At 36.6% G+C, this 16,019-nt stretch overlaps 1 protein-coding gene across 1 annotated transcript; it reads right to left on the reverse strand.

Moving 5' to 3' along the window:
- Positions 1-7,263: 7,263 nt before the first annotated feature.
- Positions 7,264-8,412, reverse strand: LOC100889819 (muscarinic acetylcholine receptor M4). Its single transcript, XM_003725084.3, has one exon. The coding sequence runs from the start codon at positions 8,410-8,412 to the stop codon at positions 7,264-7,266; it is 1,149 nt and encodes a 382-aa protein (XP_003725132.2).
- Positions 8,413-16,019: the final 7,607 nt, after the last annotated feature.

The raw sequence follows: 16,019 nt of genomic DNA on the forward strand, positions 1-16,019 counted from the left end.
AGCAGTGTCCTAGTATTCAAACAATGCAAGGAAATCCGTCTACCTTCTAGACTTCACCGTCAGACACTATTGAGTGACTGACTTCTTTTTTTTTCTTTGGAAATAACATACACAAAATGAGCTGAAAAGGATACATAAGCATTTGTCTACATCAAAAACCCACATCGTGTAATTACCAAAATTGAAGTGATTGAATCTTTGCGCAGCGCAAAACGTACGACCATTCGGTACAACCAGGGTCTGAAAATCAGACTTTCAATAAATGGATTGCAATCACTAAAAGTTGATTCGACAACTAATTGTTGTTTTTTCCTACAAAAATATATTTTCAAGCCCTTTTGATTTGAAGGAACTTCTAAATTAGTATCATCTTTCAAACACTGTTGGTATTTAACCTTTTCATTTGTTTGTCCTGAAAATGGAACAAAGTACCTTTAAGAGCAAAAAGTTTCCTGAAAGAGTGTCATGTATTTCAAAAGGGAACTTCCAACTCATAAAAGATCAGGAAAACTTCGCGAAAATAGTCAATAAGCCCCAAAGAGAGTTATATTATGAGCACATTTTGTACCCCGTTCTGGAAGGTCCGCAAATAGAGGGTTATTTTCGACCCCGCTGGGATTCATACATTACTCTTTTGAATAAATAATGACAAATATCTTGATATGACAACGGCTATTGTCGTCTGTTTGGAACCAGAAGGGCATTAATGTTTTGTAAAATGATGCGAGTTAATGTCCTTCTGGTTCCAAACAGACTATTTATTGTGGGGGGAGTGCATGAATTCGCCTAGTCTAGATTCTGTCCGTTTTTTATTTTCATTCTTCTATCAGACGCATCAATCACATCCCGCTATCCCCCAAAATTTACAGAATAATAATAATAATAGCTCGTTCTTATATAGCGCTTTTGAGGACCGGAGGCCCTCACAAAGCGCTTTACAGATAAGTATATTATTACCCCGGTCATTGGATTCAGGCTTACCCGCACACAATGTATGCACATTCTCCACTCCCTGGGGAGCATTCCAGCCAGGCGTCATTTTTACATGCGCACACTTGCTAATCTAACCACATTAGCTTTCGCATCCTACCGGGTACCCATTTAACACCTGGGTGGAGAGTGGCAAATGTAGATCAATGTCTTGCCAAAGGACATTAGTGCTGCGGCGGGACTTGAACCACGGACCTTGTGATCCACAGTCCGGCGACTTATCCACTCGTCCACAACACCTCTACGAGAGGAATGGCAAGGTCTAACTCTCCTGCCAACGTTGAGGGTGTGTTATTTTATCATCTGATTGGGCGCGCGACACGGAAACTATCCAGAGGCTGGTCTAGAATTCGCCCGGAAGTGAAATGTGCATTCTAAGAAACAAACACATATTATGAAAGTGATACCACACATTTTTGAGAAAATGGAAATCGGGAAAGCCTTAATTTTACAGGCTGAGTACGAAACGTCAAACTAGTATATCTTTCTCGATAAAGAAGAAATATATTTTCACACCCTGAATTCACATTAAAGGCCTTTCAAATGCCTTTCCTCACTCTTTCAGTTATACACTGCATAACTACTGACTTTATTTCAATGCCATTCATGAACAAATTTCATCAGTAATGAGACAGTTTGGTACTATGTGAGAAAACATGAAAGTAACTAATACATAGTAATATACCATAAATACCGATACAAAAGAGTATACAACCAAGTACTATATCAAACCTAAATAGAAAAACTGAAATATGAATTTTCATTATTAATAACAACACAATTAGCCGAAATTCACCAAGAAGCAAAATCGCAATGTTTCTAGATGATTTTCAAATAACCACTTTATATATATACAATACTACACGATACTACACAACATAAAAGAACAGAAAATACGGGTCACACAATGCATCATCATCTGCATTGTCAATATCACCATTATCAAAATTTGTATTTTCAAATACCTATCCGTTCTGCTTCATAAATGTGTTAATCTATTTCATTAGTTTTGTCTGGGGCTGTCGTATTATCAATCAATCTAGTTACAGTGACATTCCTTCTTTCGCAAATAATTATATAATGTTTGAGGAAATTTAGTATTTTATGACAGTTGTTATCATTTCGTTTTTGAAAATAACAATTTTTCTATATAATGCTTATTTATGATTCATTGTCAGAAAAATACTTGTTGTACTTATATTATTGTTATCGACAAACTGTGTACTCACATGAATGCAGAAGAAAATCTAATCAAATCAAAACCAAATACCCGATGTAAGAATGCCGCCATCAATTAGGAATTGGCCAACAAAATTCGATGAGTGGGGTGACCCCCGCTCTTCATGCAACGCCCTTGAATGGTTATCCCCAGTGTATCATCGACCCTACACATGGACTACGGTTCGGGTGGGAAGATAACCACATCAACCATTCTACAGTCTCCAATACTGATTTATGATCATCTCATCTTTCGTATGATAGATGGGGGTCTGTGGCTGTGACCTATATTTAGCATCTATCATAAATGTCACTTCAATGTGTGATTGGACTTTCTTTCTGATTTTTATTCTTTTTTAGAATGTTCTTCTTTTTTTTTGAAAGAAAGTCTATATATGATGAGATTTGAATTTGAAATTCGTCTGTGTTTTGATATAGGACCATTACACAGTGTTGAGGGCTGACGGGCAATTTCAATGTCGTCAGAGAAGCATTAACGATTACACACAAAAGGTGATTTTCGATATGTGTAATCCTTAAATTGACCCTTCCCCCCCCCCTCCTCACCAAGATTCCAATTGAAACAAATAAAGTGTTCAAACCGATATTTTCAAGGGCAGTGCAAAAAGATCTACACATGTCCAACATAATGTAATTAATTGATTTGCATAATGTGCCAATATTCTTTGATGATAGATACATTAAAAGTCATGTTTTCATCTTAACATTAACTGATAATAATCATTGTAAATAACCAATTTTAACAAATGGAAGCGTTCAACCCGATGTTTCCGAGGTCAGTGTACAAGGTGAATACGTTTTCAAATCAATATTAGGGTTAATGTTTGCAAATTATGAAATTGAGATTGCTAAAAACAGCAAACTTCACATGATAAACAAATAAGCACGAACTAGCACGAATTAATCAGATTTTTCATCGGGAAATATCGTCGATTTCGAGGCATTGTTTTTTTATGTCAAAGCTGGTTCAAAATATTGTATATAATAAGAACCGCTTGTATATACATACGCACTTTGTTTTGTTTAGTCTAGTTTGTTTGTTTGTTTCCAAACTTTCATGACTTACTATTTCCCCAATAACATTACATTGATTCCCATGCCTGCCTATTTTTCGTTGATTTTCTGATGTCCGTTCTGATATTAGGGATACATTTGCGTTTGCAATCACGGTTTAATATTATTTTGACTAAATATTTTTTAAATGACGATCCTGGATTCATTCTTATCAAAGAAGGTACGAAAAAAATGTTTAACCTGTATAAAATTTATCATATGGTGGCGCTTTTGTTAAAGTCCATAATTTTCTCGAATTTTCTGTGGTAGAATACAACAATGATTTCATCAATGTAGAGCAAGAGAGAATCTGTGCGCATGTGTTCGTGTGTGCGTGGGTGTGTGTACGTGGCTGTGTGTGTGTGCGTGTGTGTGTGTGTGCGTTTGTGTAATGTGTCTTTTCCTCAAACTTGCCTCTCTTTCTCCTTCTTTTTCTTTCTTTCTAAATCCCTCTCTCTCTCTCTCTCTCTCTTCACTTTATTAACCTCTCCTGTCTCATTCGGTCTTCTTTTGCCTGTCTTACAATCAATTTCACTCTTTCTGTTTCTCTTATTTTACCTCCCTTAGTGTCTCTGTCATTTTCTCTCACTTCGTCTCTTTTTTCTTCCAGGGGAAGGGGGGTACCAACAGAGAGCGTGCAACTCTAGACTTTTTTTTCTTCAAAACTGCAGTAATCACATTTGATGATTTTTAAACAATAACAGTTAATTACTTATGGAACTGTATTCTGTCTATTTCCCAAATTTGTCTCTATTTCTTCTTCTTGTTCTCTCTCTAAATTCCCCTCTCTCTCTCTCTCTCTCTCTCTCTCTCTTTCTCTCTCTCTCTCTCTCTCTCTCCATTTTCGTACCCTCTCCTGTTTTATTCCGTCTACTCTTCCCTATCTCACAATTAATTTCACTCTCATTGTGTCTCTGGCATTTTCCATCAGATAGCGTGCCAACTTTCGACTTTATTTTTAAAATGAAATTGATCACAGAGAACGATTTCTAAACAATTGTAGATAATTACTTGAGAAATCAAATTTCTATGGTTGTTTCCACTTTACTTAATTAATTTTAGCTAATGGGAATTTGTATTGCTCATTTCCTGCATTGTATTGTTTTATGTTTTGTAATCATATAATATAAGTTACTCATTAATTAATATAATTTTATGAATGGTAAAAGGATGATTAGCCTTGCCCTTCTTCGGTCTACTTTTCCCTGTCTCACCATTTATTTCACTTTTCGGTTTGTCTAATTTTGCCTCTCTTTGTGTCTCTGTCATTTTCTCTCACTGTGTGAGAGAGGCCAACCGATAGCGTGCAAAATTTCGACTTTATTTTTAAACTGACATTGATCACAGAGAACGATTTCTAAACAATTAAAAATAATTACTTTCGAAACCAAATTGTTATGGTTGTTTCCACTTCACTTAATCAATTTCAGCTAAAGGGGTTTTGGTTTGCTCATTTCCTGCATTGTATTGTATTGTGTCGTGTAATAATATAATATAAGTTGCTTCCTTAATTAATATCATTTTATGTGTGGTAAAAAGGGGATTAGCCTTGCGCTTGACAATGGTTTCGCTATTTCCTCATATCCACTGCAGTTCATCCTTCTTTTTGTATTTGTCATATCGGCTATAATACGTGTATGGATATCTATCTTTTTTATCTTGTATATATGTCATATTTTATATTTACCCTAAATTGCTATACTTGTTATTATTTTTATGTTTGAAAGAGATGTGAGTTAAACTGAATCGAACACTTTAAAGGAAAATCGGCAATAAAATACTCGATTGAAATATACTGATGACCATTAAGAATATCATTTATAGAGCACGCTGTACAGTCAATACCATTTAGTCTCACGCAGAAACACGTACGCACGCACCCCCTCACTCAAACACACACACACACACACACACGCACGCACACACAGCACATACAGCACAGTTAAAGCCTGAAATAAAAGATTAAACGTCATAAATCTCCAAGTAGAATCATAACTTACGAACTTTATCGACACTAAAACGACAGTGATTCCAAAGTGACGCAAATCGATTGGCATGTGGCCGAATTTAATTCAAGAATTTAATTCAATTTAATTAAAAGATTATAAAATGATGACAATTTTTAAGAATTTTTTTGGGGTGTGCAAATGGTGATAAAGATGTGAATGAGATGGTTTTTACAATATTCAAATTCTATTTGTAATTGTTTTAAAGTTATGATACCATTTCCGATGTAACGAAAGATGGTTTGTAAACACATTTTTATAGAAACTAACTCTTGCAAGTGCTTTCATCAATCTGATAGATTAGTCGTAATAGTGATAGACTGACAGACCACAATATGTAAAACCATGCATAGATGTTAGATAAATAAGTCATTGATATCAACAGTTTCGCTGCACAATACACTGATTTTTGCTTCGTCATCTGCTCTGATATAACAGCATTACATTGGATTCAATATGACATTGAGTTAATAAAAACAAATTTAAACGGCTATGTTCTACGAGACCAAAGGCCCAAGAGACCGGCATTGTCGATTTTGTGGACCTTTTGACACCTCTTGTGAGAGATCACTACACCGACGTCTTATGAGACCGGAAATTTCAAACTCGTGTGCCTTCCGACAACTTTTCTTGATGGCTCACCACACCAACAACCCACTTTGGTCATTCTTCCCTTATATGTCTCTTAGTTGTATCGGTCTCGTGAACTGTCGGTCTCATGGGTCGTCGCATGGCTGTCAGTCTCCTAATGTCCTTGTATATACATGTACATGTTTATATATACATGTATATATACATATATGTGCAATCTACTACTTGTTTACAAATCACCTGTATGAACGAATAAAGTATTTCACATCAACAATTCACCGTAATATCTGCCAATAAATAGAACATGTTCTAAAATTATTCAGCCCTCAACTGTTTTTTTAAATGTAGAACAAAGGTATTTGTATACCTCTCTTTAGTATTTTGAATAAATCTAGTAATCTGATTCATTTGGTCGAAATTGGAGTCGTGATTTTAACCATGTTCGCTTATAAACGGTCAATAGTTTATGAAAAAATGCCCGTTGCCCCGGGTAAAGCGCCGCATAAATACATTTTACTGAGATCCCCATTGGTTAACGTGTAAAAAGTTCTTTGTGCGAGCGCGGATACAAATACAGTGTAATGTGTGTGCGATTCCCAAATGATCGTAACGTTAAGCCTTTTTCAGGCAACTTTCCAGCAAAGATTTACGGACAGTGTTTCAGATTTTACTCAAGAAAAGGACAAGGTAAGAATTCTTTGTAGATTATTTTGTGAATTCGGTAAATAAAAGATATATGGACTGCTTTAATATTCGAAATATAGCTGTTTCTATACTGGCTCTCGGGGAGGCCCCGGGGCACCTCGGGGGTCATAGTTGGATGTAACATCCCCTTGAGCCTATAGAAACAGCGATGCTCCTCATAGCAGTCAGTAATCTATGTTACATCATCGATTCACAGTGTTATCTGCCTTCCTGCCTTATCTGCCAAAATAAATAGAACATGTTCTGAAATTATCCAGCCCTAAACTTTTTAAAAAAGTTTTTTTTTAAAGTTATTCACATCAATCATTCAGTATAACCAGGGTTGAGCTGTGCACCGTTAATGTCATTTTAGGGAAGAGTGAAAAGTGAATTATATTCTGTATATAGGCACTCCTGCCTGCATTATTAATTGCATCATTTGAATTTGTGTGGTCATTACACCAGGTTTACTTCAGGTAATATCTAATTTTCAAATTTAAGAGTCATGCATATACAATTATGCACAAGTAAAAAGATAGTATCATTCATAAACTAACAATTGTTTTCTTGCTTCATGTTGGTTAGTATACTGCTTTCGACATTATGTCAACGGAATGTTTAAACGTGATATTTATATAGTAGACAGAGAGTTAGTGTTGTTAGTTTTATAGTCTTCAAAGAACCATTTATATCTGGCATATCACTTTCTTGCATCGCATTTGCATCGGTCCAGCTGCAGAAAGTAACGAAAGTTCTTACGATAGCGCACGCTGAAAGCGGCATATATGACTGGATTAATGGTTGAGTTGCACCACGCCAAGACTTCGGTGACCTCCCAAAGGGCATCGGAAACGCAGTCGGATCCACATAATGAAAAGACCACGGTCATGATCTTGTATGGTAACCAGAATAGAGTAAAACATCCAGTGAGTATGGTCAAAACGATGGCTGCTTTCCGATGCCTTGCGAGTGTCATTTTCTCCTTTTTCATACTTCTTGCTATTTCACTGTAGTCAGGCACCCGTCTTTCCGGTCTAGACCCGACCGGTTCATTGGTTGCTTTCATGGTGTTTGGAGGCTTTACTTCGTCGGCCTGTTCAAGGAATGCCGATCCTTCAGAAGGCGTGTAACGACAGGAGGATTCAGTGGTACACTGTTCAATGGGTTGGGTTGGAGGCTTTCTGTTGCTGTATGGAGAGTTGATACCCTTCGATCTATTGTAGATGTTGATGTATACGGAAACATTCATTACGATCGCAATGGAAAGTAAGATGCTAAATGGAATTAAATTGATGAATAGAGGCGCAAAACGTGTGTAATTAAATTCCATTCTGCAGGTTGTATCATAATGAATTGCTTTCATTCCCTTGATAGGACCCCAGGTGAACGCAATCAAGGACCAGTAGATAACCACGATAATCCAACAGGAGATGAGGATAAGACCTACACGTTTCTTCGTCTGGTAGGCTTTATATCCAATGCCTAACCTGACTAGAGTGTAGCGATCCCAGCTGATCAGGACGATGGTGATAATGGACATCCAACACACTGTGAAGTCCAGGATGGTCCATAATTTGCAGACGATCTCACCATACGGCCAGAACCTATGAATAAACCTTGAGAAATTGAAGATCAGGCTGAAGACACCGACAATCAAATCCGTAATGGCGAGATTTAAGATTAAGAGATTGGCCACTTTCTCACGTATGCGTGGATCTCGACAATAAGCTAGGATCACAAAGATGTTGCCAACCACTGTTACTGTGATTATGGCAGCAACAATCAAAGAGATTATCACAAGTCCAGCATGTGAATGGAGAGGCTGGTTGCCGGTTGTATTCATCACCATTGTCACAGTTGTATTGGAGCTGAAATCCATTTTATGTTCTCTTTCCATGGTTGTCAGGTCTTGTCAGAGTGTAAAAATGTGAAAATGAATAACTGATCTTAAACTACACCTTTACAGTGTAGACGCACTAGAGGGTTAGAGGAGGTGACGTACACCAACGATTTATTTTGCAATAAAACTTGTTCAAGTTTGAGGCCAAGCGTTCCCTAAAAACATGCCCGTTGGCATAATGCTAATTAAAAGTTTTTAAAAAGTAGTTCTTGAACGGTCAGTCCGTCGTCTGCGAAGAAATCCCTTTTGATAATATGATGATGTGATTCTTTGATTCCTTGATTTTTGTTGTCTACTTCCCTAACTAACTGATCATCCAAGCAACCGCACGATTTCCGCATTCAATCAATTGCAAACATGCAATACTTCTGGGCCCATGAAATCAGAGAAGTAAACGAAATGTTCAAAGATCAGCCCTTAAAGAACATATCTTCTGACAGCATAATTTGACCTGCATGACGTTTAATAGTCGCTCTTGTATTGGTTTCACAATTTATTTCCTAAATATGACACCTGTGGTAATTAATCAAATTATTTATCACACGCGATGTACTTCAGCTCGATAGGGGGAGGGGTGTTGAATTATAAAACTGGACAGGATTGGGGGTGTGGCATCTTTACAATGGGAAATATAGGCGTCGTCATTCCAAAGAGCCAGTCAACGTGCAACTGCATTACAAAGCTGTACAGAAAATTATATTCTTCAAGGATCATAACTATCGGTTACGAGAGTGAAAGTTTGGATGGCAAGTTTCCTGATATGATTCATGAAGTGGTTCTCATATGTCATGGCTATTAACACACGCATATAAAAACACTGAAGTTAATCATTGTTGATTAAAAAAATCACAGTTATAAGAATTTTCCAAATTCTTTGAATTTGATTCTGTATTATTTTTAACTTGCTTTGGTATTTTCATCAATCTTATTCACTTCCTCAAATTATTTCAATACTTGACGTTAGAAAAAACAAATAATGACGATAACAGTAATCTTTAAAAGTTCGTTACTTTCCTTGTCAAAGAATATACTTATATTACATTATATTTTATCACCTGACGAAGTGTTGCAGCGGCGCACGAAACGTCGTGATTTTTTATATCCCTTGTTGACCATACATTGCGAGACAAACGAATATCACTAGCGATATTATTTTCAATTTACTTAGAATTTACAAATGTGTTGTTATTTATGCCCATTCAGTAAAGGAGCAAGGTAATAAAGCATTTGCATTGGAATTAGGGGCAAGCGAGACAGTTTACCCACCCTGGGTTTATTTAGGAAAACAGCTGTAAGCCTGTGATTGTTAGATCGCTCTAGACTTCTCACGAAAAAAGAATGCCTTAAAATCATGCTCCGTTACAATGTGACATCGATCGTATACACACGGATCGGCAATCATACTGGTAATGATGACAAACTTGTAAACGTAAGACAAGGGGGATAAGAAGAGGGCATCATGATTAATATCTCTAGATCAAGTAATTAGACATCAAAAGCAACATTTATAAAGTACTTGAAATTAAGTTTACCAACACAGATTGCCGTAAGCTCACATATTTTGCCTTGCCAGAATACATGTTAATATTAACAAATTAGTTTTTTGAAAGGGTTCAATCACCCTTTAAACGCTTGATAGAACTCCTCCTGCGCTTTCGTAAGATTTCCTTTTCAATTTTGCCCCCAAATAAAGACAATTAGTAATATAATCTCCAATGATCATAACCATCCCGACTTGTTGGACTTTAGTTTGCTTTTTGAAGTATGGAAATTTCGTATCTCTTCCGTGTAAAAGGAGAATGACAAAAGTGAAATTGTACTGCATTTCTTTGTCCATCTTACCCGAAGGTCGTATGTACTCTCCGGTTACATGCAGGCCACTGGGTATCCTTAAAAGGCGAAAGAGAAACTGAAGTTTAACACTTTTATAATTTTCAACAAAACGTTGGAGTGCGTGTCAATGACAGCTCTTCATTCATTGTCAGCGGATGTATAGATTGGTAATTAAAGACATCTTTGAATAGTACTTAACGAGTGACCATCAATGACCAACATCCTCGTTTTGACGAAGAATATAAGTTTCTGTTTCGACGAATATATCACTGTTGTCTATTTCCTTATAAAGAATTTGTCGAATTGTTGTTGAGATGCTGGAAGATAGCTTGTCATATACATTGAATATTAATAGGCCTCATTTTTAACGTTAAAGGAATTCCCCGAGCTGCCTATTATCTATGTCTAATATTGTTGACATTTATACACGGAAATATTTTCACTTTTTATGCTTTCAAAGTTAAGTTTTCGCGGCAGGAAGTAACTTGAGCGTTTCATTTAAAAAGGTTTTAAATTGCATTGTCAAGTCTTGTTTTTCGGCGTCGCAGGAAATTCCAGTAGGAAAAGAAATCTAAATTCTATATTGTACATATATTTTTAGACAGGAAGAGAATATCCCGACATCAAATATGCTCAACAGGAAAAAATGATATAAAACTAAATTACATCGGGGATTCACTAACAGAAATGGGGTCACATTAGATTCATTAGAGTAATTGCTATTTAGTAATTCATCGCCCCAAAAAATCCACGGTAGTCGTGTGGTACTTAAAAACAATAATAATTAAGAAAAACAAATCCTTTTGAACAATAATAGCAGCTCCTCTCTTCTCTCCTCTCTCTCCCTTCAATGAAACTGGACGTGTGTAGGAAGTGTCCTTGTATATGTCATTGTAGGTGGGGTACGGGGATTCATTTTATTCTACACCTTGGTATTTCTTCATGATGAAATATTTGTTTCATCCTTTTTGCTTGAATGTATGACTCGATTTTTCTTTGAAGTAATTTAAATAGAATTGTTAAAGTGTATATTGTGTAAATTTTGTGTTAATTTTTCCTATGTTATGAATATGTTTTAATTTAATAAGAAATAATAACGTTGCAAAGAAATTTAGACTAAATACTGATGACTATGAATTTAATCTTCCGATTCTCATTTATGACTTTTAACGAAAGAATATGTGTACTCTTTATGTTTAGAATCGAGTTTCGCGGAGAAACGCGTAAATAATTTCACCCCTGTAGTAAGATAGTGAAATCTAGTGTAATTATGTTGCTTGCTGTTCTGATTTTTTCATAAAGCACTTCCAGGTTCACACAACGCCTTACTAAACTTTAATCACTTAAAATTTCTTTCCTTCAAAAGTTCTAAACATTTTTCTTTAGTGGAAGATGTTTATGATGTTTACCACATAAAGCAGTCTTTACAACCATATGGACAAATACATTTGTTTTCCTTAACTAACACGATTGATTATTAACAGAAAATGAAGTTGCACGTATGGTAACCGATCCTACTAAACGCCGGATGTAGTATTGTACATATCAAAACTTGACAGAAGCACTGCAATTGCGTAAAAATACCCTTCGATTGAATAGAAATAAAGATGTTTTTGAAAAATAGCACCGTGTATTACATGCCAAAAACCATAGGAAAAATGTAAGCACGTGTTTAATATTCTATAACAATTTCTCATATTACCTAGAAGACAATTTGGCTTTATGACTGAACGGACATTCAAGGTCATATATCGGGTATCAATTTTCCTGACCGTCTTACGAAATACGGTAACCGGCCAACAAAAAATGAGGGAGCTTGACGTTTTTGCTCGAAACAGTGATTCTACAAATTACACAGATGCTTTAAAAATTTGATGACGATGTATAATGGTGAAATCTCCCATTCCGCATTCATGAAGTTAACGAATTCTAGGTAGTAATAACAATCTTAGGGTCGGATGTGAATTGAATCTATTCTATTTTACTTCAAAGGAAACATGTTTTATTTAAAGGCAGATATTACAGTGAATGGTTGATGTGAATACCTTGATTCGTTCATTTATACGTGTATTTTTAACACAAGTACTAGATTGCAAATATATAGGGAAATTAGCAGACCAACAGCCCTTCGACGACCCATAAGACCGACAGTTCACGAGACCGATACAACTAAGAGATTTATAACTACAAGGGAAGAATGACCATAGGGGGTCGTTGGTTTGGTGAGCCATCAAGAAGAATTGTCAGAAGGCACACGAGTATGAAATTTCTGGTTCCATGGACCGTCGCGGTGTAGTGATCTCTCAGAAGAGGTGTCAAAGGGTCCACAAAACCAACCATGTCGGTCTCTCTTGGTGTTATTATATACCCATTGAACAGTTCAGCTAATGTTACTGCCAAGTCTGCACAGACTTTATCTTTAATACACCAATGCCAGATTTAGAATAATAATGATATGGCTATACAGCCAATGACAGCGTTTTTTCAACAGGGTTGCTGCAAAATATCTCTAGGAGTGCCGCGAGAGAATTGTAGTACTATATATTTTTAAAATCATTATTTTGGAATAACTTGGATTTTGTAAAAGCCAGTTTGCTCGCAACCTTTAAAGGTAGAGGTGTCGTGGTTTAGCGGATATGTCACTTGACTATGGATCACACGCCGCGACATTAAATTTCTTTGCCACTTCTTGACACTTTGCCACTCTCCACCCAGGTGAAGTAAATAATTACCTGGTAGGAAGAAATAGCCTTCTATTTGACGACGAGGTGCTACCTTTTATGTCAAAATTACATTTTTACCACGCTCGTTCGCTTCACTCCTTTGCAACATTTAGGAATAGAATTATTGGTAGCAAGCTGACAAGATGACGTGATGTAACTGACAATAGGGACTTTTAGATTTGCACGTCGACATAGTGGACTGCTACGTAGAACCATGGAGTTACTAGTAACTCCATGGGGTGACGTCCTTTTAAGGTACTGGCAGTGCCTTAAAAGGGCCTGACTGTGAAACACAACAGTTTCGATATTATTTACATGATCCTTTGGGACCTGATTACGTATGTGATTCATTATTAGCAGTCCGCTATGCCGACGTGCAAATCTAAAAGTCCCTATTATTAACTGGATTCCAAGTATTGTTTAAGGAAACATTAACTTCAGGAAATAAGAAGTACGGGGATTCACATGTGATAAGCTACCTACATGTACCGTCTGGTTCTAGGAAAGTGACATATGTGCGAGGTTGTTTTTGAGTTTATCGGCGCTATCGTTGGCGCTATCCATCGATTCCGATGATTTCCGCCAGGCTGTGTGTGAGGGCGTCTTGCTCTCACTTCTGCTGCTCTACGTTTCTGTGATTCTGATACTTGCCCGGTGTGTGAGATAAAGATTTACCTGACCTATGTTATTGGCGAAGTGCAAGGTTATGGAGGATTAATGTGCTCGTTACTCATTATTTGTTAGTCATTTAATGTTAGAGCTGGTTGGAATTAATATCATGAAGTTTTGGTGTCAATTTATAGTGTTAATGATGAATAATGTGTCTTATGTTTAATAATAGTATGCGCAGTTAATAATCGGCTGCCATATTTTATTTTATTCAGGCTTCGTATGTCCATCATCTCCTCCGTCACTCTGTTACGTTTATGCCTTAAGGCATGATAAGCACAAGCATGATAACACAATGTTATACAACACTTTATAATTCTGTATATCTTCCAGTACCTTTTATAAAGGCTAAAATGATTGAGCAGTTTTTTGCTATTCCAAGTAGGTTTTTTAGGTTAGGATTCATCACATGAAGTCTGCGATACATACGATTCCTCTGTCTTTCATATTTAGGGCATGATAACAAAAATGTTCGATAGTTTCGAAATTGTGACAATAATTGTCACAAAGGCCCGTATCATGCCTGTTTATTGAGTAATTGTAATAATTAAGTCTACACTTACCAAGAAGGAATTGGTGTAAAATTCTTTCATCCTGACGACGAAAACCTTTAATCATACACGAAGGTGTCATTGCATCCTGTTTATACATGCACTGTAGGGTATAGTGGGCACATGATCCGGTCGCCCCGCCCCCTGTATTCTGAACTTCCTTACTCGTGTATGTGCTTATTATGATATTATTGTTGAAGATCATTGTATTAGGATTATTAAAGCGTTTATTCATAAAACCGTACTTTTGTATACATTCAAAACACGCGATATCATTTCATCGAAATGGGTCTCTGAGTAGATTAAAATTCCTGGAAAATCATATCTCATATTGTAATTTCTTTTGCATTCTGAATGCAATGTAATGTTCTCATGTTTACGAATTTTAAATTCAAAACCATGTAGTTTTATTGTAAAATGAATATCAATTATTTTATATATATTTTTTTTAATGGAATCTGGTCGTAATATAGACCAGAGCAAAATAACACTGAGTTCCTATAGGAAATCTATTTATTCAGATGGTCATGTCTCAGTCAATACTTAACATATTCAATCTGTTTTCGACATTTGGACATTATTTTGTATGCTCCTTTGGAAAATGAAGACAAAATTTAGAAATTCTAAAAATAGATTTGTATGATGTCACAGCTTCGGTACTCTATATAAATGAATTAATAAAACTGTAAAATATTGTATAATAGTCCAAAATCATAGACACTAAGAAGAGAAAAACAGAGAAGTTTACTCAAACATCGACTCATTTGGGGGGGGGGGGGGGAGAAAATGAAAGGCTTTCAGAGATGGCGCTATTCAGAAAAAATATTTACCCAGTATTGACATACAAGCATGATAGTATACGATCGTCTTTGCTGCGCCCCCTCTGTACTTGTCTGTCTGGCTCCGGCTCTTCATCCCCCTATCTCTTTCTCTCTCTCCCTCTCTCCCTCTTTGTTTTTTCTCTTTCTCTCACACCTTACATCTCCTCTCATCTCACCTCTCTCCTCTCACCCTCTCTCTCTCTCTCTCTCTCTCTCTCCTAACGGTTTTTTCCCCCTTTATTTTCCTCTTTTGTTTAGTCTACCCCATAATAGTTTTCATTTAAAAGCACTTATGAACTACAGTCTACCTAGCGTCCGTTGACTTTTGTAAATTACAAGATCATATAGTAACATGTGCGAGGGAGCAAATCGACCAAGATTTTTTTTTTATTGCGTTTATAAACCCTCCAAAAGTCTGTTTCTAGTGAACTGCACCCAACGTATTGAGGGCGCAGATAATCATTACAGATCATGGCTTTGGTTTCTTTCCTCCCCCTTTCCCTTTATTTCGTTGCATTTTCATGCGCCCTTATCTTTTGCGGGGGAGGGTTGCGTCCGGTTGCGCCCGGCTGCGCCCCTTCAAGAGCTGCGCGAGGCATGTACCCCCTCTGCCCCCATCCCATACATACGTCATCGGTCAACTTACACTGATTTAGTCGGGAAATGACCTTTAAGTCTTCCCAAAACTGTTTTTTACTGTGTTATAACCTTACTTTCTTTTAAATTTAATTTGTCGAGAGGTTTATTTATCTGACAAGTGCATTACAAATCGATCTGTTCTTCTTTAATTTCCTGAAAGTCTCGACGTTTTCACGGTCAAATGAATCGTTGTTTTCTTTAGGAGGCTTTACATGAAGAGACATGAACTTTCACTCCAGGTGCTACATCCGGATAAAAAGGCTTTATGGTATTTCGGTGATTGTTTTAAAGGGGTCTCGCTAAGTTTGCGTTAAAAAAAA

The sequence above is a fragment of the Strongylocentrotus purpuratus genome, unplaced genomic scaffold (genome assembly GCF_000002235.5).
Source record: "Strongylocentrotus purpuratus isolate Spur 01 unplaced genomic scaffold, Spur_5.0 spur5_scaffold_7, whole genome shotgun sequence".
Taxonomy (NCBI): domain Eukaryota; kingdom Metazoa; phylum Echinodermata; class Echinoidea; order Camarodonta; family Strongylocentrotidae; genus Strongylocentrotus; species Strongylocentrotus purpuratus.

Coding starts and splice junctions, on each gene's coding strand:
- LOC100889819 (XM_003725084.3), bottom strand. CDS start 8,412: ATGGTGATGAATACAACCGGCAACCAGCCTCTCCATTCACATGCTGGA.